Raw genomic sequence first — 24,137 nt, forward strand, 5'->3', positions numbered from 1 at the left:
CTCCTTGGGTTTGATTGTTATTGTCTTATAGTACTTATAGTTGATTTCCAGTACAGAATCGCTAATGGATGAATTGGGCTTTATATAGTGATTTTATCTGGTAGTTTGTTCTAGATTTTAACAATTCTTATATAGAATGAGTGCTGATATTAGATTGAAATCTTTGATGCATAACTTTGTTATTTTTCTACTACTGTTTCTATGTTGTGAATCATCTGCCAATTAAAATAAGGAGCTTACCTCCTTAACAAAGTAGCCATTGATAGTTTCGAAGGTTTCAATCTCTCCTATAGATGATAGTGTAGGTATGTCTCTCTGTAAAGCTCATGTCTTTGAGACCAGGTACTAGCAGTAGCTTTGTATAACCCTTCTTTTGACTCCTTCTATTTTGTCAATATATTAGTTTTCTTTTATAGAGACCAGACTGAAATAGCATAGTCCAAATGAGTTCTGACTATGGTATTATACAATGGAACGAATGTCTCAACATCCAAGTATTTAAAAGTTCTTCTGATGAAATTATTGAGTTGGCCTTATACTTTTTCGCTTATGTGATTTTCAAAGCTGGTTAGTTCTGAGTCAATTAGGACTCTAATATCGTTTTTCTCTTTAACCCTTGCTATTGTAAGCAAGTAATTTTTATTGGTTTAAAATCCAAAATTACAGGATTGATACCAAGACAATACAAATTTGTTATACACAAACATACATATATCAAACCAAATTTATAATCATTATATGCGGAGGTGGTACCACAAAGTTATTTAGTGCTTAATAGAGCATTCTAGAAATGTACATGTCGCTTATAAATTTAACAATAATCACAGTCTAATTATATCAGTCTCAATACATGTATACACAAATTTAAATCGTGCTTCATTAGTCATACTGAAAAAAGAGGGACTCTATTTCACTAATTTTGGAAAACAGTCGGTCTCTAATTATATTCAGTTTTGTACATTTTAAAGTGAAATGAAATTCATCTTCTACTTCTACGAGACATTTGATTTAGAAGAATGTAATTAGTTGCCGGAGAGCCGGGTCAGTGCTTTTTTTTATATCTTACATATTTTCATGTATTTACATTTTTCAGGGTTAAATTTGAGTAGCCATTTGGATCTTTGGGGTATCCCTGGTGTAACATTCGCCAAGTCTGATGCTGCACCGTTCACCATACCAAATTGTTGTCTGTTCCGCTCTGAAAAGCGTGTGACTTTATCCTACTATATGCTCCTTTATACCAAAATTATTATTTTAGTCAATCAATCTGTGCCGCCCACTAAGTTGGACATCACGTGACTTTTGTGACGTATAATAGTCGCCATTTTGTATTATATTTTCCCATATAAAATGCATATATGCTTCAATAAAGTTTAATTTTCTCTTAAACCTTACCCGTTTTTTTACTTTTGCAAATCAATTCTTGATATTCAGACATATTTCTATTAAACAATGTTGGTCCTAACAGTTTAATTTTTGATTTAATTCGGTCAAATCGGAATCGTAAAACATGCACTTTTTCTCGTCATTTCTCCGTTGACTCAATGCTAAATTACCGATACCCATGTCCACTTTTACAATAATTGAAAGAATTCTGTAAATAAAAAACTAACTTTGCAAATCGAGTAAGTACATTCAAACATATATCTGGCGATGAATACTACTTTAAACAGTTTAATTTCAGGGCAAATTCGGTCAAACATCGATTTTAAAAAGGGAATTTTCCGAGATTTTTCAAAATGGCGGCTGATGTATCATATGGAAATGTTGCATCAATTCAATGATTTCTATAGTATGACTTTCCTAGATTATATCTAATTATTCATAAAGAATTTCTGGTGTTTCTGTTATTTTCCTTATATGTAATATTTCGATATCATTGATTTCAAAATTTCTTTATAAAAAAGAAATATTTTAAGTGTGACACGGGAACATTTATTTTGACAGATATTCATCCAGGTGATACTGTTACCAGAACATAGTTTACTGTATCTATAAAAAAAAATCTCTTCTTTTTTAAAAGGTGTTTTTCAAGTTTTCTGTATATTTTATCTTTCTTTAGAAATAAATTTATACATTCCTTTTAGAACAAAAAAAAAATGTTTTCATCCTAACATGCTAAGAGAAAAAAAATGTCCAATTATAAAGGAAAAATATTCTATACCTTTAAAATTTCATTCCTTGACCGAACAGGTGAAATCTAACTTGGGTTATAATGTTACATCATAATATACAGGTAGACGTGCAAACCAAAAGCAACCACCTGGTGACATTTCACATCCTGTCAGTGTGTATACATGTATTACCAGAGTTTAAATTTTGTGATATACAAAAGTTTTCATAAATGTACAAATAAATATCTTCTCCTTCCCGTGTCAAATCAGAAGAAGTATGTTTCATAATAAACTTAAGAAAATATGAATATTATGAAAATTTCTTTAAAAATATTTTTTGCTTAAAAGGCATTCAAATATTTATATGTTTCTATAATTATTTCAAAGATATATTCCGATTAAAATTTTAATTTAAATGAATTTCGACCATTGAATATGATTTTATTGTTTTTTTTATTTTTTAATTCAAGATTTTAAAGCTAAATCCAGGCATTGAATCGATATAAAGTTTAAATTGTGTAAAAAAAAGAGTTATTGTATACATTCCAACAGTGACGTATAATACGATTGGTCTGGTTTTAACATTATTGTATACCCGATAGTATCTACTGACAGAGTTATCGGTCCTGAATAGGACTGATATAGTTGGGTATGGGATATTGTACCTTATCAAAAGCTACAATAAAGTTGGTATATATGCAGTCTCTGTCTAAACATTGATCCCGTGACTCTGTCCACTTATCAATCACTTCTAATAATTATAGATCCCTTCAAATGGTCCGACAAAGCCGTATCATGTCAGAGTTTTTTTCAGTTTATTTAGAGAATATGTTGTTTTATGTGCTCTATTATAAATTGCCGAAAGACTTTTTTCCATAATTTTACCCACAATATAAATAGAAATATAAAAGTAAATATCATTAATATCTCTGCCCAGGTACCGAAAAATGTGTTTGTGGGTGACTATCTCGAAAGCGCAGTCAGTCACTGTCATCCGATGTCCAGTACTTCAGTACTTTGATATAATAGGTCAGGGATCAAATAACATTTTATGGCTCTTTTCTCTATATTTGCTTTTTTTCTTAATTTGAAGTCAATCTGTAAATGCATTTATATTACGCTATCTGTCAAAACATTAGTTTCTAGTTAGTGTTACCCAAATTTATGTACATTATTGTTTGTTTTTATCTTGTTGGTCTTTTCTACTTTCTGTTTCTCAATGACCAATCAAATCAACCGGAAGTCACTACTACAAAAAATGGCGCACTTCTGAAAAGTCTGCGAAATTTCCCTCTAAAAACTCCAGTTTAAGTAATGCTACGCCTTGTAGCTATATCATTATCATTGTAAGAGGCAAAGTAAATTTCGTCGCAAGCTCAACTTTATATGAAGTTTTTACCAATCTTATCCACAAGACTACGCCGTACAAATGGGTCTCACTGATTAGCGACAACAAGCGTCAAGAAGCGACAACAAGAATTATTTTAGCGACAACAAGCGACAAGAAGACTATTTAGCGACAAGAAAACATTTTTTTTTATTAGATATAAAGAAATTTGTATTTAATGTGGGTTTTTTTTAAATATACGAGCAGATATGTCTTATTAAATTAAATGTTTTATTATATCAGATATGTCTCTGATTATATAGATTGACGAAGAAATGAAACATTTGTGAGGAAGAAAGGAATTGTGAAGTTTATATTAGTATATTGGTATATGAAGAAATTAAACATGTGTGAATAAGAAAGAGATTGAGCTTCTTTTTAATATATATTGCAAGAAAAGAGTTTTAAAAAACAAATTATAATATAAATAATATGTTCTAAAACACAAGGAAAAGTAATCTCATAATACAATAATTAAACTTTATCCTGGCTGTTATACATAATAGATGATAAAATATTATGTAACATAATGTTTCATTTTTTTCTATCAATACTGAATTTTAACATTCTTGTCGCTAAAATTATTTTCTTTTGCATATTCATTTAATATTTATTGCAATAATTAATTTTAATTAAAAAAATATGTCTTCTTGTCGCTAAATAGTTTCTTGTCGCTTGTTGTCGCTAAAATAATTCTTTTTGTCGCTTGTTGACGCTTGTTGTCGCTTAAATTCTTGTTGTCGCTAATTAGTGAGACCGGTACAAATTAATACTAATCAGCTGATTTTTTTTGTGTCGGATTTGTAAACATAGCATATTATTTATGATTACTACTCCTTTCACGCTTAACTTTTGAGTTCACTACATGTTTTGAAAATGGCCTGTATAGTAGAATATGACAAGCCCAAAGTCAATTTTACAACAAAATGCCGTAGGTGTAGGAATTGTGTGAAGACTGATTAGCTATAATTTGGCATAAGTCCAGTCACGATCTTGATTGGATACGGCGTCATGTTCTCAACTCAATTTTTAACCGTTTTTTTGTGACAAAAATGTCGGTTATTGATTTGGGGATGCTCAGCAGCCGGTTGGTCAGGCGGGCGGCAATCAAATGTTGTCCGTGCATTATCTCATGAACCGTTCCAACCAAAGCTATTAAAATTTTAATATGTTAATACTGACAACTAAATGAAGGTCAAGTTCAAAAAATGATGATTTTGACTTTTACTGTTTAGTAGTTATGGTTCTTGAAAGATCGTAAAATGACGTTTCCAGTCAAGTCCGTGCATTTACGCATGAACTGTTCTACCAAAGCTTCCCAAATTTTAATATGTTGTTACTGATGACTAAATGGAGGTCAAGTTAAATAATGACGATTTTGACTTATACCGTTCAGGAGTGATGGTTCTTGAAAGATTGAAAAATGGTGTTACCAGTCGTGTCCGTGCATTTTCTCATGAACCATTCAACCAAAGCTTTTCAAATTTTAAAATGTTGTTACTGATGACAAAATAGAGGTCAAGTTCAATAATGACAATTTTTTATTTCACCAATCATCAGTAATGGTTCTTGTGATATTGCCAGGACACAAATAAATGTTAATAAATCCGGTTTGCTGTCGTTGTGACAGCCTCTTGTTATGATATGAGTACATTTTGTTTGGGGTGTCAGCTGAAGCTCACCCCTTTGGCCTGTGTGTGTTATTTGTTATATTCAGGATGCGTTGAAAAGACCCATATTGATGGTCTTGGCTGTTTCTGTTCTATCTGGGTTATATCTAATTGAATTTAAATCTACTACATTTTATTTTTGTTTCACAGTCTATTCCTGACCATTTCGACTAACAAATATTAAAGTCAGAACTGATGTAGACTTAGTGAATATCCACCAAATTTATTAGATTACATATATACATTTGTACAAGTACCTTAATTGAGTAGATATACATGTAGGAAGATGTGGTATGAGTGCAAATGAGACAGATCTACATCCAAATAACAATAAATAAAAGTAAAACCATTATAGGTCAAGGTATGGCCTTCAACACAGAGCATTGGCTCACCGAAACAGCAAGCTATAAAGGGTCCCAAAAATTACTTGTGTAAATGTGTTAAACCTTTCAAACGGGAAATCTATATAAAACGAGAAACACATACGAACAACATAAACAGATGACAACTACTGTACATCAGATGTAATTTACATTTTCACAAAACGCAGCACAGGAAGTGGTACACAATTACATGTCAAAAAGAGTACTTGTCAAAGCTCAAAATGCTAAATGCTAATAGATGCTCAAATATCTCTAAACAATTGTGATAAAACCTGCATTACACTTCAATGTGTCTGTGATGATAACAGACAGAACAGCTTTGAAAGGTGATGTTTCTAAAAATTGTTCAGGATTCTCCCATTATGTAAATCAATAATTTATTCCTATGGGTTTTTTAGAAGGATTTTGAATTGTTTTAAATAACATCTTCTGAGAAAAACACGTTAACATTCTAAATTAAAAAAGAAAAAAAAAACATCTGTGTTCTATTTTATCTTCTGTCTCGGGGCCAATGGATTATTATTTTTTGTTAAGTCTATTAAATCCATTATTTTTTTTTAAAAATATGCCTTGATTAATTTTAGCAAATTTTTAAACAGGCCTGCTTTTGTATTACATTCTTGTATTTTTGTAGGTTTTTCAATATTTAGGATATGAGTGGGTAAAATTTGTGCAAGATGACAGAAGAGAGACGCACCATACGAGGGGTGGAGGTGATTTTCCCATGTAAACCCTACCCTTCCCAGTTTAGTTTTATGGACAAGGTAAGTCAGTCTGCAACACCTTTCGTTCAAGGTAGGGGTAGTTAAGAAAATTAGTGTTAGTTTAAACTCTGAGAAGTTCATGGCATATAAACGTTGAAAATTTGCCGCACAGCCCTATATTTTGACCTTTGAAAAAAAGTGTAGCGCATATGAACTTTCAATTCTAGGATAAGATTTTGTTCAAAACTTCATAGTAAAAGTGGTACAGTTTTAGCCGTAAAAGGAGTTCCTGTTGGAAATTGCATTGTCAATATTAACAGAAATCCAACCTTAAGAATTTTGATTGTAAATTTGAACATGACAACACTAATTTATATGTTGTTTTGAATGCAACTTTTACTCACAATATTTCATTTTTTTTCTTGTGATTGTAGGTCATTCAAGGTTGTGAGAAAGGACAAAATTGTTTACTGGAGAGTCCTACAGGAAGTGGTAAAAGTTTGGCATTATTGTGTTCTGCTTTAGCTTGGCAGACTGCTGAATATGGTAAGTATTACATACACAGACATAAGTAAAACAAAATCTTAAATACAAATTGTAAATTTTAATTTTATGTACCTGTCATAGATATAGGGGGCATTAGGTGTTACCCTTGACTGCTTTTACCTCAATCTGTCCCATTTTCATTTATGTACTCTACTTAAGCTTTCCTTGTGTAAATTTTTATAAAACTCATACACTATACTAAATAAGAACCAATTCTTGCAGACAGAGATAAAATTTGGATTGTACATCAACATTGTTAGAGTTATGCCCTTTTTAAACTTCGTAAATTGAAAAGTTAAAGGGCTTTTGTGTCCTCCAACATGTCAAACACAATCTCTTTATTTTCAAAGTCATATTGGTTTGCTGTTCATTGAAATATTCCCTCACATCACCCTTTATTCATAGAAAGGGGTTTACTGAAAGAGCATGCCATATTTCAGCTCATTAACTGATGCTCTTCAGAAAATACAGCTAATAAATACATTTATTTTCTTTGATACTCAATGCTGCTACCAAAGAATCCTTTAAAAATTTTGGGTATACTGATTTTACCTCGGTCTGCCTATCAGTCCAACCATCTATCCCATGAATATTTTTTGTCTTACCTTTCTGTAGGAGCTACAATTCAAGGATTTCTGAAATTTAGTTCTGGGGTTTAATAAGTCAGCTATACTGTGTGATGCATCACTCAACAACTTCCTGTTAGGCGAAATATTTAGGTGGGTGAATCATCAGTGAGCAGTAGCATGCAGTATCACTTGTTCATGCTGTTAAACTTAGTTTTCTAGATCCTTTAAATACCTACCAAAGTTTTATTTTATTTTTCAGCCAAGAAAAGACAAGAAGAATCTGAATCAGAACATTCAAGTAAGATATAAGTAAATAATGCACTCTTGACCTTGAAGACTATTTGATATAATTTCATGATACAAATATAGTTGATCTGTCAGACATGTCAGATTGCATGTTATAACTATAATCTTTTAAAGTTTGAAAGAATAAAAAAATTGTCATGAATTTATGTCACAATTTATAAACATATGGTGTAAATTGTTTACCAAGAATTTATACAGGTTCTTAGCAAACTTTTAGAAGACTTAAAGGTGTACTGCAATGTTTGGCTGAAAAATGCAGTATAGGATGTTTTGTATCTTTTTGGTAAAGATATGTTCATGGGAGGATTATCGGAGTTTTTCGGAGTGACTCCGACATTTTCCTTGGTGTAGGGTGTGGGAGATTTGGTCCTCTTGAATGGTACTGTATGTCACAATTTATTAAAACATATGGTGTAATTTTTTTACCAAGAATTTATATAGTTACTTAGCAAACTTTTAGAAGACTTAAAGGTGTACTGCAATGTTTGGCTGAAAAATGCAGTATAGGATGTTTTGTATCTTTTTGTTAGAGATATGTTCATGTTCAAGTCTTTGAAACCTGTGTATTTTTGGTATAAGATAAGCACACACTATCAAATATTGATTAGATCTATGATAGAAGGAAGTAAAATTAGTATTATATAAAACAAATGTGTTAACTAATAAGGCCACAATTAAAATAAAATTGGTTTGCCCAAACCCTACCCAAAGGTTGAGACAGTGGGTAGGTAGGTAGGAATTTTCTTTTTTTTTTCAAAAAGAGAAATTGAAGTATCAGGTGTTTATTAGTCTTCATGTCTATCTGATTAAAAAAAACCTTCTTCAAATCAGGACAATAAAAGAATTTGAGAAGGCAGCTTTTTTCTTGGTCTGTAGTGTTTGGGCAAACAAACCTATTCTTTTTTATGGCCTAATGCCTATTTCAAAATATATTTCTCATGTAATTACATGTATAAGTATTTCTTTGTTGTTTAGAGTCAAAAGAGTGCTGCTGTAAAAAGAAACAGTCAACAAAAGAAGTCTTAGATACCTCAGAAGATGATAAAGGTATGATACTGCATTCTAATGGGCATGATGTACATGTGCTTCTGATAATTAAGAAATTACTATGCTGAAAGTCATGCCATTGACTCCAAACAAAACATGCAAAACTTGTTTATAGTTAGTGAAAACTGTTTTTCCTCCTGACTGTCTAAACAAAGCTCAGATATGATCCTATAATGCCATTGCATTAGAAGGTTACAGATTGAATTCACTTATGGGTGGCTTGACTGTTTTTTGTCAAAATTACAAGCTTTTGAATTAGGAAATTTGGTGCAAAAAACAATAATACAGACTTTTGCCTACAAGCTTTCTCTTCTTGAGCTGATATTTAGTGTGTGAGTCTACAATGATGAGAAACAGATCAAGTTTACATTTTGGTTCTACTCCATTGATTTTACAAGCTTTGGACTTCCGCTCCTAAAAATGGCTTCAAGCTTTATTTGCAAGATGGCGCATTCCTGTCCTTCAAACACATCTAGTTTCTATTGCAGTTGTATCTCTAAAGCCTCAAATGGTATTTACATGTATTATGCCCCACTTAGTCGTTAGTATGTCTATCCTCCTTTAGGTTGAAGTTTTTGGTTGAAGTTTTTGGTCACTATACTATTTGATGAATTTGAAGTCCAAATAGCATAAAACTTAGTACACATGTTCCCTGTGATATGATCTTTCTAATTTCAATACCAAATTAGAGTTTTTGGCCCAAATTTCACGGTTCATTGTACATAGAAAATGATATTGTGAGTGGGGTATTCATGTACTACAGACACATTCTTGTTCTTTATGTATCAAATAAACTCATCATAGATACCAGGACAAAAAAGCACTTGTATCTTTATAACTAAATGCACGAAAATACCTGTTAACTGAATATTGTAATAACAAAGAAAAACAAATATCTTAAAGACAATATCATATGTATGTTTATAATATTATTATATGACTGTCAACTTACAATCAAACATCATTTGAAAACTTAGTCAAGACTAGTAGAGATAATTCATTAATTATTTTCCTATTTTTTTTGTTTCAGTTAATTTTAGCACTAATTTGATTATACCAGATTCCAATATTTCTGTCAATGTTGTGAGGGGACAAATAGCTCATCAACAGGTAACCTTTATGTTGATTTGACAGATTTTAGTCCTAAATTTAAAGTTAGTATGAAAAAGGTACTCTATTTGTTTAGTATGCATGAAATATTTGCCACTGGACATGAAGCTACATGTAACATATATAGTATTCCAATTATTTGTTTGCCTGCCACCTTAGCTTTCCAAAAGTAAATTTTGTTTCTACTTTGTTCTTATAGTTTCTTAATTAGACCTACACATAATTTATCACTTTTCTTGTTCTTCTCTTGAACATGTTGAATGCATGTAATACATGTAATACTTGCTAATGGACATTAAGAAACCAAGTGTTCAATCATTCAATTTAAATATGTGTTTCATTGAAACAAGACTATTGTAAAAACTTTATACAACATGAATAAAAAACACATTGAAAGTTGTACAATGACTTGTAGTTGTTTATATTATTCTAGACAATCATACCACCTCTTATAAATATTCCCTAGATATGCATTTACACAATTTACAGACTGTCATCCTCTCAGTTGACTTTGTATCCACATCTTTCCTGATGATTAGATAATTCTCATCATATGACGATAAACTCCTTTCCATCTGTCGTCAAAACCATATGATTGTAAAATCTGTTTTTCTTATTGAAAAGATAGATTTTACACATGTCGTCGTATGAAGAAAGGGCTGATTTCAGCAACTTTTCTAATGATTGAAAATGACTTTATGATGGTTAGGTTACTATTGTCCGTCACATTATCATATGATTTAACTGTTTTGTTATGAAGGAAAGATGTACTTTTAATGCAATTTCTAATTAAATACATTGGCTCATTGTGAACTTGACAGGTTTCCATTGAAAACATAAAAATAAAGCCCCTATTTATAGCTAAAAGTTTATACAGGTATTTAATTAAGTATTGGAGTCTACTATGATGAGTTACAGATAGAGTTTATGTTTGGTTCTGCTATTCTGTTTTTTTGCCTAAAAAATGGACTTTGGACTTTTGAGCTGGGCCATTTGTATAATTTTCCTAAAATCGCAATTATTGAACTCACATTTTGTTGTTGATTTTTACCGTCTGTCATCCTTCCCAATTCACATCGTATCCACATCTTTCCTGATGATTAGATAATGCGCATCATATGACGATAATTCCTTTCCATCCGTCGTCAAAACCATATGATTGTAAAATCTGTTTTTCTTTATTGAAAAGATAGATTTTACACATGTTGTCGTATGAAGAAAAGGCTGAATTCAGCAACTTTTCTAATGATTGAAAATGACTTTATGATGGTTAGGTTAACTTACTGTTGTCCGTCACATTATCATATGATTTTACTGTTTTGTTATGAAGGAAAGATGTACTTCAAAGCAATTTCTTAATAAATACATAAATACATTGACCCTTTGTTATTTAATACAACTTCTTTGAGACCATTTTTCATTGAATACATAAAAGGAGTCTACTAAAATAAGTTACAGATAGAGTATATGTTTGATACCTCTCCACTAAATTTTGAAGATATTAAACATATTTGAATAGGGGTGTGGACTTTCAAAAAGGCATGAAAATAGCAGTAATATATATTTTTATGCCCCACCTACGATAGTAGAGGGGCATTATGTTTTCTGGTCTGTGCCTCCGTTCATTCGTCTCGCCTCAGGTTAAAGTTTTTGGTCGAGGTAGTTTTTGATGAAGTTGAATTCCAATCAACTTGAAACTTAGTACACATGTTCCCTATGATATGATCTTTCTAATTTTAATGCCAAATTAAAATATTGACCCCAATTTCACGGTCCAGTGAACATGTAAAATAATAGTGCGAGTGGGGCATCCGTGTACTATGGACACATTCTTGTTCTAATCCCTTTTGTTACAAATGTAGCTGGGCAATTTGTGTCTTTTAGAGACATCTTTTTAAAAAATATATTTAGCAGGTGTGATGTGAATTTTCAAAGCAATTTGTATTGGTTTTCAAGGTCATTTTAGACCAACACACTTTCTGAAATCAGTTTTCTAGGTCATTTTAGACCAAGACACTTTCTGAAACACCATATAATGTATCTGAAATCTCTTCTGACATAGGAATAAAAACCAATGATAACAATTTGTTACACTCATGTTACTGTTTTAGGATTCTCTCCAAACACTAACTTCATCAACCAATAAAAACTGATTGATATGATCTAGCATAGATGCCAACCATTACGATTTTTGCGTAGTTTCTCCGATTTTTCTATAAAAACTACGCTATTACAGTCAAAGTCGAATGGTTACGGATTACCAATCATCGCCGTTCAATTTTGTAAAACACAGATTTTTATCATTACTTTTCCGTCCTGGTCCAGTATTTAGAAAACGCCAATGTAATGCTTCCGGTTTCTCGGGAGTTATCAACCTATTGTCGAGTAACTAACTGACTTCCGAAGAGGCAAACTTGCATTTTATGAGAAGCTTTCCCCCTTTCTCTACTTCTCTTTAACAAAACGAAAATGTACGAGTCGAGAACATCTGAACAATTAATTAATGGAATAAATACTACAGACAACATTTTAAACGACAAATTTTAGTGCACATCACCTTGCAACCACTCGTCAGTAATTTTTATTGGTAAGTGCACGTTTATGAATGATTACTGAAAACTTTTCAAAAATACAGAAAATTTCATGGTTTGTTACTGATTGTGTCAAAAGGGATCTAGGCAATATTTCTGAAAATGATATTAAACACCAACAGTAAAATCCATCATCAATCTGACATGTTACACTGAGCTAAAGTTGAATATTTGTCGTGGCATCTTTCTCAGGAACTGCATCGTAATGATTTCTAAAATTTACTTTCAGGGTTTATATAAGTGAGCTGTATTGTTTTGGTGTGTTTTCAGATTCATCAATGAACAATTTCCTGTGTATAGAACACTTACAACATTTTACATGAGTAGCTTAGTTGAAAATCTTCTTCACATTCTGATATGTGGTCTTATATGAAGTTTTTCCTTACATCACAATTGTTAAACTTGCATTTTTTGTGAATTCCTAAAATATTACAATAATAAATACATTAATAATTTCTGAATTTGCAGCATTATGCTTATTTTTATGCCCCACCTAGAATAGTAGAGGGGCATAATGTTTTCTAGTCTGTGCGTCCATTCTTCTGTCTGTTCGTTTGTACATCTGCCTGTCTGTCCCGCTTCAGGTAAAAGTTTTTGGTCAAGGTAGTTTTTGAAGAAGTTGAAGTCTAATCAACTTGGAACTTAGTACACATGTGCCTTATGATATGATCTCTCTAACGTTAATGCCAAATTAGAATTTTTACTCCACTTTCAATGTCCACTGAACATAGAATATGATAGCGCGAGTGAGACATTGGCATATCTTGTTAAAATAGTGTTTGACTTATGAAATTTTTATAGCAAAATAACAGGCACAATTCTTTTACAGGCAAATGTTATAGTCAACACAACTTCTACTAATCTGCAGCTTAACTATGGTGCTGTTTCCCAGTCCCTTTTATGTGTTGGAGGACCACAGTTACAGAAGGAATGTAACCAGAAATACCCTGATGGGGTTAATATTGGGGATGTGGCAGTGACATCTGGTGGGAGTTTAAAGTGTGATGTTATCTTCCATGGAGCACTCCCACAGTGGAAGGATGCAGGAGCTCTAACAGTAAGTGTCATAATGAACAGGAGCTCTTAGGATAATTATTGTCCTTCCCTTTGCCTATATTGCTTTAGTTGTTGCATCTGTTATTCTTGTTACTTGGCTTTGAGACCTGTGCAGACATAATTAGCGATGTCACAATGCCTGAAAAGTTATCAGCGTGACTTGAAAGATATAAGTCATAACTAAAGAACACAGTAACTTGAAGGATACATATCTGAAATACCTTTAGGTACCACATTATTATTTTACTTGAAATATCTATAAACTTAAAAAAAAAAAAAAAAACATGAAATAAAATGTATCTGTTCAAATGAGTTTCATATAATTCAGTTACACTAATAAGTTCAATTTTTGGTTGAGCTTTTGTTCTAAATTTTACATTATAAGAAAGCAGTAGTCTACGAATTATATCTCATTATTGTTTAGTTCATAAAGGAAATCATTACACTCCTTTTTCCTTGAGGGAACTAAATATATTAAAGTTTTTAATCTTTTTTTTAGATTTTACAGACCTTTATGAAGAATTGTTTGACAACAGTGAATAGTAATGGTTATACATCCATTGCCTTTCCTGCTCTAGGGACAGGAAGTCTTGGTTTCCCTCGAGATATTGTTGCCAGGGAGATGTTTAGTAGTGTGCAGGAGTTTGCTAGGGATCATCCTACCTCATCAGTCAGTGATGTTAGATTTGTTGTGTATGGGGGAGACAGCGGTACTATCACCCTTTATTCATAGAAAGGGGTTTACTGAAAGAGCATGCCATATTTCAGCTCATTAACTGATGCTCTTCAGAAAATACAGCTAATAAATACATTTATTTTCTTTGATACTCAATGCTGCTACCAAAGAATCCTTTAAAAATTTTGGGTATACTGATTTTACCTCGGTCTGCCTATCAGTCCAACCATCTATCCCATGAATATTTTTTGTCTTACCTTTCTGTAGGAGCTACAATTCAAGGATTTCTGAAATTTAGTTCTGGGGTTTAATAAGTCAGCTATACTGTGTGATGCATCACTCAACAACTTCCTGTTAGGCGAAATATTTAGGTGGGTGAATCATCAGTGAGCAGTAGCATGCAGTATCACTTGTTCATGCTGTTAAACTTAGTTTTCTAGATCCTTTAAATACCTACCAAAGTTTTATTTTATTTTTCAGCCAAGAAAAGACAAGAAGAATCTGAATCAGAACATTCAAGTAAGATATAAGTAAATAATGCACTCTTGACCTTGAAGACTATTTGATATAATTTCATGATACAAATATAGTTGATCTGTCAGACATGTCAGATTGCATGTTATAACTATAATCTTTTAAAGTTTGAAAGAATAAAAAAATTGTCATGAATTTATGTCACAATTTATAAACATATGGTGTAAATTGTTTACCAAGAATTTATACAGGTTCTTAGCAAACTTTTAGAAGACTTAAAGGTGTACTGCAATGTTTGGCTGAAAAATGCAGTATAGGATGTTTTGTATCTTTTTGGTAAAGATATGTTCATGGGAGGATTATCGGAGTTTTTCGGAGTGACTCCGACATTTTCCTTGGTGTAGGGTGTGGGAGATTTGGTCCTCTTGAATGGTACTGTATGTCACAATTTATTAAAACATATGGTGTAATTTTTTTACCAAGAATTTATATAGTTACTTAGCAAACTTTTAGAAGACTTAAAGGTGTACTGCAATGTTTGGCTGAAAAATGCAGTATAGGATGTTTTGTATCTTTTTGTTAGAGATATGTTCATGTTCAAGTCTTTGAAACCTGTGTATTTTTGGTATAAGATAAGCACACACTATCAAATATTGATTAGATCTATGATAGAAGGAAGTAAAATTAGTATTATATAAAACAAATGTGTTAACTAATAAGGCCACAATTAAAATAAAATTGGTTTGCCCAAACCCTACCCAAAGGTTGAGACAGTGGGTAGGTAGGTAGGAATTTTCTTTTTTTTTTCAAAAAGAGAAATTGAAGTATCAGGTGTTTATTAGTCTTCATGTCTATCTGATTAAAAAAAACCTTCTTCAAATCAGGACAATAAAAGAATTTGAGAAGGCAGCTTTTTTCTTGGTCTGTAGTGTTTGGGCAAACAAACCTATTCTTTTTTATGGCCTAATGCCTATTTCAAAATATATTTCTCATGTAATTACATGTATAAGTATTTCTTTGTTGTTTAGAGTCAAAAGAGTGCTGCTGTAAAAAGAAACAGTCAACAAAAGAAGTCTTAGATACCTCAGAAGATGATAAAGGTATGATACTGCATTCTAATGGGCATGATGTACATGTGCTTCTGATAATTAAGAAATTACTATGCTGAAAGTCATGCCATTGACTCCAAACAAAACATGCAAAACTTGTTTATAGTTAGTGAAAACTGTTTTTCCTCCTGACTGTCTAAACAAAGCTCAGATATGATCCTATAATGCCATTGCATTAGAAGGTTACAGATTGAATTCACTTATGGGTGGCTTGACTGTTTTTTGTCAAAATTACAAGCTTTTGAATTAGGAAATTTGGTGCAAAAAACAATAATACAGACTTTTGCCTACAAGCTTTCTCTTCTTGAGCTGATATTTAGTGTGTGAGTCTACAATGATGAGAAACAGATCAAGTTTACATTTTGGTTCTACTCCATTGATTTTACAAGCTTTGGACTTCCGCTCCTAAAAATGGCTTCAAGCTTTATTTGCAAGATGGCGCATTCCTGTCCTTCAAACACATCTAGTTTCTATTGCAGTTGTATCTCTAAAGCCTCAAATGGTATTTACATGTATTATGCCCCACTTTAAATTTAAAGTTAGTATGAAAAAGGTACTCTATTTGTTTAGTATGCATGAAATATTTGCCACTGGACATGAAGCTACATGTAACATATATAGTATTCCAATTATTTGTTTGCCTGCCACCTTAGCTTTCCAAAAGTAAATTTTGTTTCTACTTTGTTCTTATAGTTTCTTAATTAGACCTACACATAATTTATCACTTTTCTTGTTCTTCTCTTGAACATGTTGAATGCATGTAATACATGTAATACTTGCTAATGGACATTAAGAAACCAAGTGTTCAATCATTCAATTTAAATATGTGTTTCATTGAAACAAGACTATTGTAAAAACTTTATACAACATGAATAAAAAACACATTGAAAGTTGTACAATGACTTGTAGTTGTTTATATTATTCTAGACAATCATACCACCTCTTATAAATATTCCCTAGATATGCATTTACACAATTTACAGACTGTCATCCTCTCAGTTGACTTTGTATCCACATCTTTCCTGATGATTAGATAATTCTCATCATATGACGATAAACTCCTTTCCATCTGTCGTCAAAACCATATGATTGTAAAATCTGTTTTTCTTATTGAAAAGATAGATTTTACACATGTCGTCGTATGAAGAAAGGGCTGATTTCAGCAACTTTTCTAATGATTGAAAATGACTTTATGATGGTTAGGTTACTATTGTCCGTCACATTATCATATGATTTAACTGTTTTGTTATGAAGGAAAGATGTACTTTTAATGCAATTTCTAATTAAATACATTGGCTCATTGTGAACTTGACAGGTTTCCATTGAAAACATAAAAATAAAGCCCCTATTTATAGCTAAAAGTTTATACAGGTATTTAATTAAGTATTGGAGTCTACTATGATGAGTTACAGATAGAGTTTATGTTTGGTTCTGCTATTCTGTTTTTTTGCCTAAAAAATGGACTTTGGACTTTTGAGCTGGGCCATTTGTATAATTTTCCTAAAATCGCAATTATTGAACTCACATTTTGTTGTTGATTTTTACCGTCTGTCATCCTTCCCAATTCACATCGTATCCACATCTTTCCTGATGATTAGATAATGCGCATCATATGACGATAATTCCTTTCCATCCGTCGTCAAAACCATATGATTGTAAAATCTGTTTTTCTTTATTGAAAAGATAGATTTTACACATGTTGTCGTATGAAGAAAAGGCTGAATTCAGCAACTTTTCTAATGATTGAAAATGACTTTATGATGGTTAGGTTAACTTACTGTTGTCCGTCACATTATCATATGATTTTACTGTTTTGTTATGAAGGAAAGATGTACTTCAAAGCAATTTCTTAATAAATACATAAATACATTGACCCTTTGTTATTTAATACAACTTCTTTGAGACCATTTTTCATTGAATACATAAAAGGAGTCTACTAAAATAAGTTACAGATAGAGTATATGTTTGATACCTCTCCACTAAATTTTGAAGATATTAAACATATTTGAATAGGGGTGTGGACTTTCAAAAAGGCATGAAAATAGCAGTAATATATATTTTTATGCCCCACCTACGATAGTAGAGGGGCATTATGTTTTCTGGTCTGTGCCTCCGTTCATTCGTCTCGCCTCAGGTTAAAGTTTTTGGTCGAGGTAGTTTTTGATGAAGTTGAATTCCAATCAACTTGAAACTTAGTACACATGTTCCCTATGATATGATCTTTCTAATTTTAATGCCAAATTAAAATATTGACCCCAATTTCACGGTCCAGTGAACATGTAAAATAATAGTGCGAGTGGGGCATCCGTGTACTATGGACACATTCTTGTTCTAATCCCTTTTGTTACAAATGTAGCTGGGCAATTTGTGTCTTTTAGAGACATCTTTTTAAAAAATATATTTAGCAGGTGTGATGTGAATTTTCAAAGCAATTTGTATTGGTTTTCAAGGTCATTTTAGACCAACACACTTTCTGAAATCAGTTTTCTAGGTCATTTTAGACCAAGACACTTTCTGAAACACCATATAATGTATCTGAAATCTCTTCTGACATAGGAATAAAAACCAATGATAACAATTTGTTACACTCATGTTACTGTTTTAGGATTCTCTCCAAACACTAACTTCATCAACCAATAAAAACTGATTGATATGATCTAGCATAGATGCCAACCATTACGATTTTTGCGTAGTTTCTCCGATTTTTCTATAAAAACTACGCTATTACAGTCAAAGTCGAATGGTTACGGATTACCAATCATCGCCGTTCAATTTTGTAAAACACAGATTTTTATCATTACTTTTCCGTCCTGGTCCAGTATTTAGAAAACGCCAATGTAATGCTTCCGGTTTCTCGGGAGTTATCAACCTATTGTCGAGTAACTAACTGACTTCCGAAGAGGCAAACTTGCATTTTATGAGAAGCTTTCCCCCTTTCTCTACTTCTCTTTAACAAAACGAAAATGTACGAGTCGAGAACATCTGAACAATTAATTAATGGAATAAATACTACAGACAACATTTTAAACGACAAATTTTAGTGCACATCACCTTGCAACCACTCGTCAGTAATTTTTATTGGTAAGTGCACGTTTATGAATGATTACTGAAAACTTTTCAAAAATACAGAAAATTTCATGGTTTGTTACTGATTGTGTCAAAAGGGATCTAGGCAATATTTCTGAAAATGATATTAAACACCAACAGTAAAATCCATCATCAATCTGACATGTTACACTGAGCTAAAGTTGAATATTTGTCGTGGCATCTTTCTCAGGAACTGCATCGTAATGATTTCTAAAATTTACTTTCAGGGTTTATATAAGTGAGCTGTATTGTTTTGGTGTGTTTTCAGATTCATCAATGAACAATTTCCTGTGTATAGAACACTTACAACATTTTACATGAGTAGCTTAGTTGAAAATCTTCTTCACATTCTGATATGTGGTCTTATATGAAGTTTTTCCTTACATCACAATTGTTAAACTTGCATTTTTTGTGAATTCCTAAAATATTACAATAATAAATACATTAATAATTTCTGAATTTGCAGCATTATGCTTATTTTTATGCCCCACCTAGAATAGTAGAGGGGCATAATGTTTTCTAGTCTGTGCGTCCATTCTTCTGTCTGTTCGTTTGTACATCTGCCTGTCTGTCCCGCTTCAGGTAAAAGTTTTTGGTCAAGGTAGTTTTTGAAGAAGTTGAAGTCTAATCAACTTGGAACTTAGTACACATGTGCCTTATGATATGATCTCTCTAACGTTAATGCCAAATTAGAATTTTTACTCCACTTTCAATGTCCACTGAACATAGAATATGATAGCGCGAGTGAGACATTGGCATATCTTGTTAAAATAGTGTTTGACTTATGAAATTTTTATAGCAAAATAACAGGCACAATTCTTTTACAGGCAAATGTTATAGTCAACACAACTTCTACTAATCTGCAGCTTAACTATGGTGCTGTTTCCCAGTCCCTTTTATGTGTTGGAGGACCACAGTTACAGAAGGAATGTAACCAGAAATACCCTGATGGGGTTAATATTGGGGATGTGGCAGTGACATCTGGTGGGAGTTTAAAGTGTGATGTTATCTTCCATGGAGCACTCCCACAGTGGAAGGATGCAGGAGCTCTAACAGTAAGTGTCATAATGAACAGGAGCTCTTAGGATAATTATTGTCCTTCCCTTTGCCTATATTGCTTTAGTTGTTGCATCTGTTATTCTTGTTACTTGGCTTTGAGACCTGTGCAGACATAATTAGCGATGTCACAATGCCTGAAAAGTTATCAGCGTGACTTGAAAGATATAAGTCATAACTAAAGAACACAGTAACTTGAAGGATACATATCTGAAATACCTTTAGGTACCACATTATTATTTTACTTGAAATATCTATAAACTTAAAAAAAAAAAAAAAAACATGAAATAAAATGTATCTGTTCAAATGAGTTTCATATAATTCAGTTACACTAATAAGTTCAATTTTTGGTTGAGCTTTTGTTCTAAATTTTACATTATAAGAAAGCAGTAGTCTACGAATTATATCTCATTATTGTTTAGTTCATAAAGGAAATCATTACACTCCTTTTTCCTTGAGGGAACTAAATATATTAAAGTTTTTAATCTTTTTTTTAGATTTTACAGACCTTTATGAAGAATTGTTTGACAACAGTGAATAGTAATGGTTATACATCCATTGCCTTTCCTGCTCTAGGGACAGGAAGTCTTGGTTTCCCTCGAGATATTGTTGCCAGGGAGATGTTTAGTAGTGTGCAGGAGTTTGCTAGGGATCATCCTACCTCATCAGTCAGTGATGTTAGATTTGTTGTGTATGGGGGAGACAGCGGTACTATCAAAGTAAGTGTACTTTTTTAGCTCACCTGGCCCAAAGGGCCAAGTGAGCTTTTCTCATCACTTGGCGTCCATCGTCGTCTGTCGTCGTTATCTTTTACAAAAATCTTCTCCTCTGAAACTACTGGGCCAAATAAAATCAAACTTGGCCACAATCATCATTAGGGTATCTAGTTTAAAAAATTGTGTCCGGTGACCTGGCCAACAAACCAAGATGGCCGCCATTGTTAAAAATAGAACATAGGGGTAAAATGTAGTTTTTGGCTTTAAACTCAAAAACCAAAGCATTTAGAGCAAATCTGACTGACATTGTTAAACTTGTCAATCAGGTCAAGATCTATCTGCCCTGAAATTTTCAGATGAATTGGACAACTGGTTGTTGGGTTGCTGCCCCTGAATTGGTAATTTTAAAGAAATTTTGCTGTTTTTGGTTATTATTTTGGAATATAATTATAGATAGAGATAAACTGTAAACTGCAAAAATGTTCAGCAAAGTAAGATTTACAAATAAGCCAACTGGACCAAAATGGTCAGTTGGCCCCTTTAGGAGTTATTGCCCTTTACAGTCCATTTTTAACCATTTTTCTTAAATCTTAGTTATCTTTTACAAAAATATTCTCCTCTGAAACTACTGGGCCAAATAAAATCAAACTTGGCCACAATTATCATTAGGGTATCTAGTTTAAAAATTGTGTCCGGTGACCCGGCTAACCAACCAAGATGACCACCATGGCTAAAAAAAACCTCAAAAGGGTAAAATGCAGTTTTTGGCTTATAACTCAAAAACCAAAGCATTAAGAGCAAATCTGATTGGGGGTTGATATTGTTCATCAAATGAAGATCTATCTGCTCTGAAATCTTCGGATGAATTGGACAACTGGTTGTTAGAGTGCTGCCCCTGAATTGGTAATTTTAAGGAAATTTTGCCGTTTTTTGTTATTTTTATCTTGAATATCATTATAGATAGAGATAAACTGTAAACAGCAATAATTTACAGCAAAGGAAGACCTTAAAATAAGTCAACATGAGAAAAATGGTCAATTGACCCCCTAAGGAGTTATTGCCCTTCATAGTCAATTTTAAACAATTTTCATAATAATTTGTACTAACATTTTCCACTGAAACTACTGGGCCAATCAGTATAGATAGAGATAAGTGTACGTAGCAAGAATGTTCAGTAAAGTAAGATCTACAAACACATCACCATCACAAAAACACAATTTTGTCATGAATCCATCTGTGTCCTTTGTTGAATATTCACATAGACCAAGGTGAGCGACACAGGCTCTTTAGAGCCTCCTGTTTAATAGAGTGGTAAGATCAAAATTGTGCTAAAAAATTTTGAATAATTTTAATGACACACTGTTTTTAGGTGTGTATAGTTTAAATTACAACAACTTAACACTATATGTTATTAAGCATTTTCACAAGAGGTTATAGAGTCATATTCCGTCAGTGGTTTATATCCTGTGAGCTGTTAGGCCAAGAAGATATAGGTGACAGACAGTGAATATGATTCTATATCCCCTGTGAAGCCTAAACATTATATTATACTGGAGTGCCATGAAATTTCAACATGAATTACTATTCTGGTCTTTATTTTGTTCTTATATGATATGGGATCATCTTCTCTTAAAATAAACAATATAATTTTATTAAGTTCAATCCAGTATGATAGAGGTTAAGGCATATATGAAAATCCTTGTGTTTGGAGATATTGGCTGAAGTTATAAAATAAGGACATTTTAAAACCAATATTAGATTTAAGTAAAATCTGACATGAGGAGGCCAGGTCATCAAAGGAAACTTGAAACAGAAAACGTTCAACAGCAAAATGACATTTCCAGTCAGCTGAATTAAATATGCATACTGTTTCATGGGTAACTTTTGCTGATCATGCTAATCAATATTAAAATGAAATTTATCGCTTTTTACCATGTTTTTTTTTCAAAAGGCTTTTGAAGAACACAAACTAAAAGCAATGAAAGAAGTAGAAGGAAAGATTGGAAAAGAAGGTATTTGAAACATATTTAGATACTGTAAATTCTATCAACCAATCTATTTAAGAATGAATTTGATCAAACCCCTATTCAAAAGGGCTTATAGATAATGTGAAATAGCGAATTGTTTCAAAATTTTGAGAATCTAACGGTGCTAAGTTTACCAAAATTCAATGCCATCAAGATTGTGCATAATTATATTACTTAAATAAAATTAATGTCACATGTGTCAATACCATAGATTTTTATGCCCCACCTAAGATAGTAGAGGGGCATTATGTTTTCTGGTCTCTGCGTCTGTCCGTTCGGCCGTTTGTCCTTCCATTTGTTCATTAGTTCGTTCGTATGTCTGTCCTGCTTCAGATTAAGTTTATGGTCGAAGTTCCATATGATATGATCTTTCTAATTTTAATGCCAAATTAGTGTTATGATCCCAATTGTACAGTCCACTGAACATAGAAAAAAAATGATAGTGCCAGTGGGGCATCCGTGTACTTGGGACACATTCTTGTTAGAAATATCTTTTTATGAAATTGGAATTAAAATTGAAAATAATTATGCTATAGCATTCAAATCTCTACATTGAAAAAACTTTTTGTTTGTAGGTATCACTAGCACTAAAAGTACCTCTACTATGGTTATACCTGAAAGTGATGATGAAGATGACGACTTTAAACCACCATCTATATATAGAACACCTGGAAGTAGTAGACAGGTAATTATTAACAACTAAGACTTTAAACCACCATCTATATATAGAACACCTGGAAGTAGTAGACAGGTAAACATTAACAGATTAGAAGTACCACTAATACAAACGTAAATGGGAGGCCAATAATGATTGACACATCATATATATTATGTTTGTTCTATTGTTGTCCCTCTTTTTGTTTGTGATAAATGTTTTGCACACATACCACAGTTTGCATTGACCAATTAACCTCAAACTTTACCAAGTTATTAAAATATGGTGGTTGAGATCTTTGTACTTTTTAATGATTTTGTTTTTGTCCTTCCAGTGTAATCGCATTTTTTTTTAATGATATACATTTAACTTTACACAAATAAACTAGTGGTCTTTTTAAATCTCTTAAATGATTTTTTTCAGTCTGTGAGTGAGAAGATAAAGAAACACCAGTCTATATCATATGACACTGCTGAGCCTGGACCATCAGAAATGGAGAACAATGAAGATAGTTGCTGCTGTAATTGTGGTGCAGAAAATAAACAAAACAGTAGAAAGTAAGTCTATTTTCATGTCCCATTAATGGGTATTATGTTTCCTGGTCTGTGCCTCTGTTTGTTAGTCTGTCCCGCTTCAGGTTAAAGTTTTGGATCAAAGTAGTTCACATTTTCTCTATGATATGATCTTTCTTATTTTAATGCCAAATTAGAGTTTTTACCCCATTTGCATGTTCCACAGAACATAGAAAATGATAATGAGGATGTGGCTTCTGTGTATTATGGACACATTCTTGTTAGCTTTAATGCAACTAATTTTGTGATATAATTAAACTGACATGCAGGCATTATCATCTC

At 32.3% G+C, this 24,137-nt stretch overlaps 1 protein-coding gene across 1 annotated transcript in view; it reads left to right on the plus strand.

The window, feature by feature from the left end:
* Positions 1-3,340: 3,340 nt before the first annotated feature.
* Positions 3,341-24,137, plus strand: part of LOC134681564 (uncharacterized) — a 65,468-nt gene continuing 44,671 nt past the window's right edge. Inside the window, exons 1-15 of the mRNA XM_063541210.1 lie at positions 3,341-3,460; positions 6,189-6,318; positions 6,693-6,804; positions 7,633-7,671; positions 8,655-8,726; positions 9,757-9,836; positions 13,257-13,484; positions 13,983-14,193; positions 14,640-14,678; positions 15,662-15,762; positions 19,657-19,884; positions 20,383-20,604; positions 22,553-22,613; positions 23,204-23,313; positions 23,707-23,840. Coding sequence (XP_063397280.1) covers positions 6,232-6,318; positions 6,693-6,804; positions 7,633-7,671; positions 8,655-8,726; positions 9,757-9,836; positions 13,257-13,484; positions 13,983-14,193; positions 14,640-14,678; positions 15,662-15,762; positions 19,657-19,884; positions 20,383-20,604; positions 22,553-22,613; positions 23,204-23,313; positions 23,707-23,840 — 1,724 coding nt within the window. The 5' untranslated portion in view covers positions 3,341-3,460; positions 6,189-6,231. The remainder of the gene's footprint in view (positions 3,461-6,188; positions 6,319-6,692; positions 6,805-7,632; positions 7,672-8,654; positions 8,727-9,756; positions 9,837-13,256; positions 13,485-13,982; positions 14,194-14,639; positions 14,679-15,661; positions 15,763-19,656; positions 19,885-20,382; positions 20,605-22,552; positions 22,614-23,203; positions 23,314-23,706; positions 23,841-24,137) is intronic.

Source organism: Mytilus trossulus, chromosome 8 (assembly GCF_036588685.1).
Source record: "Mytilus trossulus isolate FHL-02 chromosome 8, PNRI_Mtr1.1.1.hap1, whole genome shotgun sequence".
Classification (NCBI taxonomy): Eukaryota; Metazoa; Mollusca; class Bivalvia; order Mytilida; family Mytilidae; genus Mytilus; species Mytilus trossulus.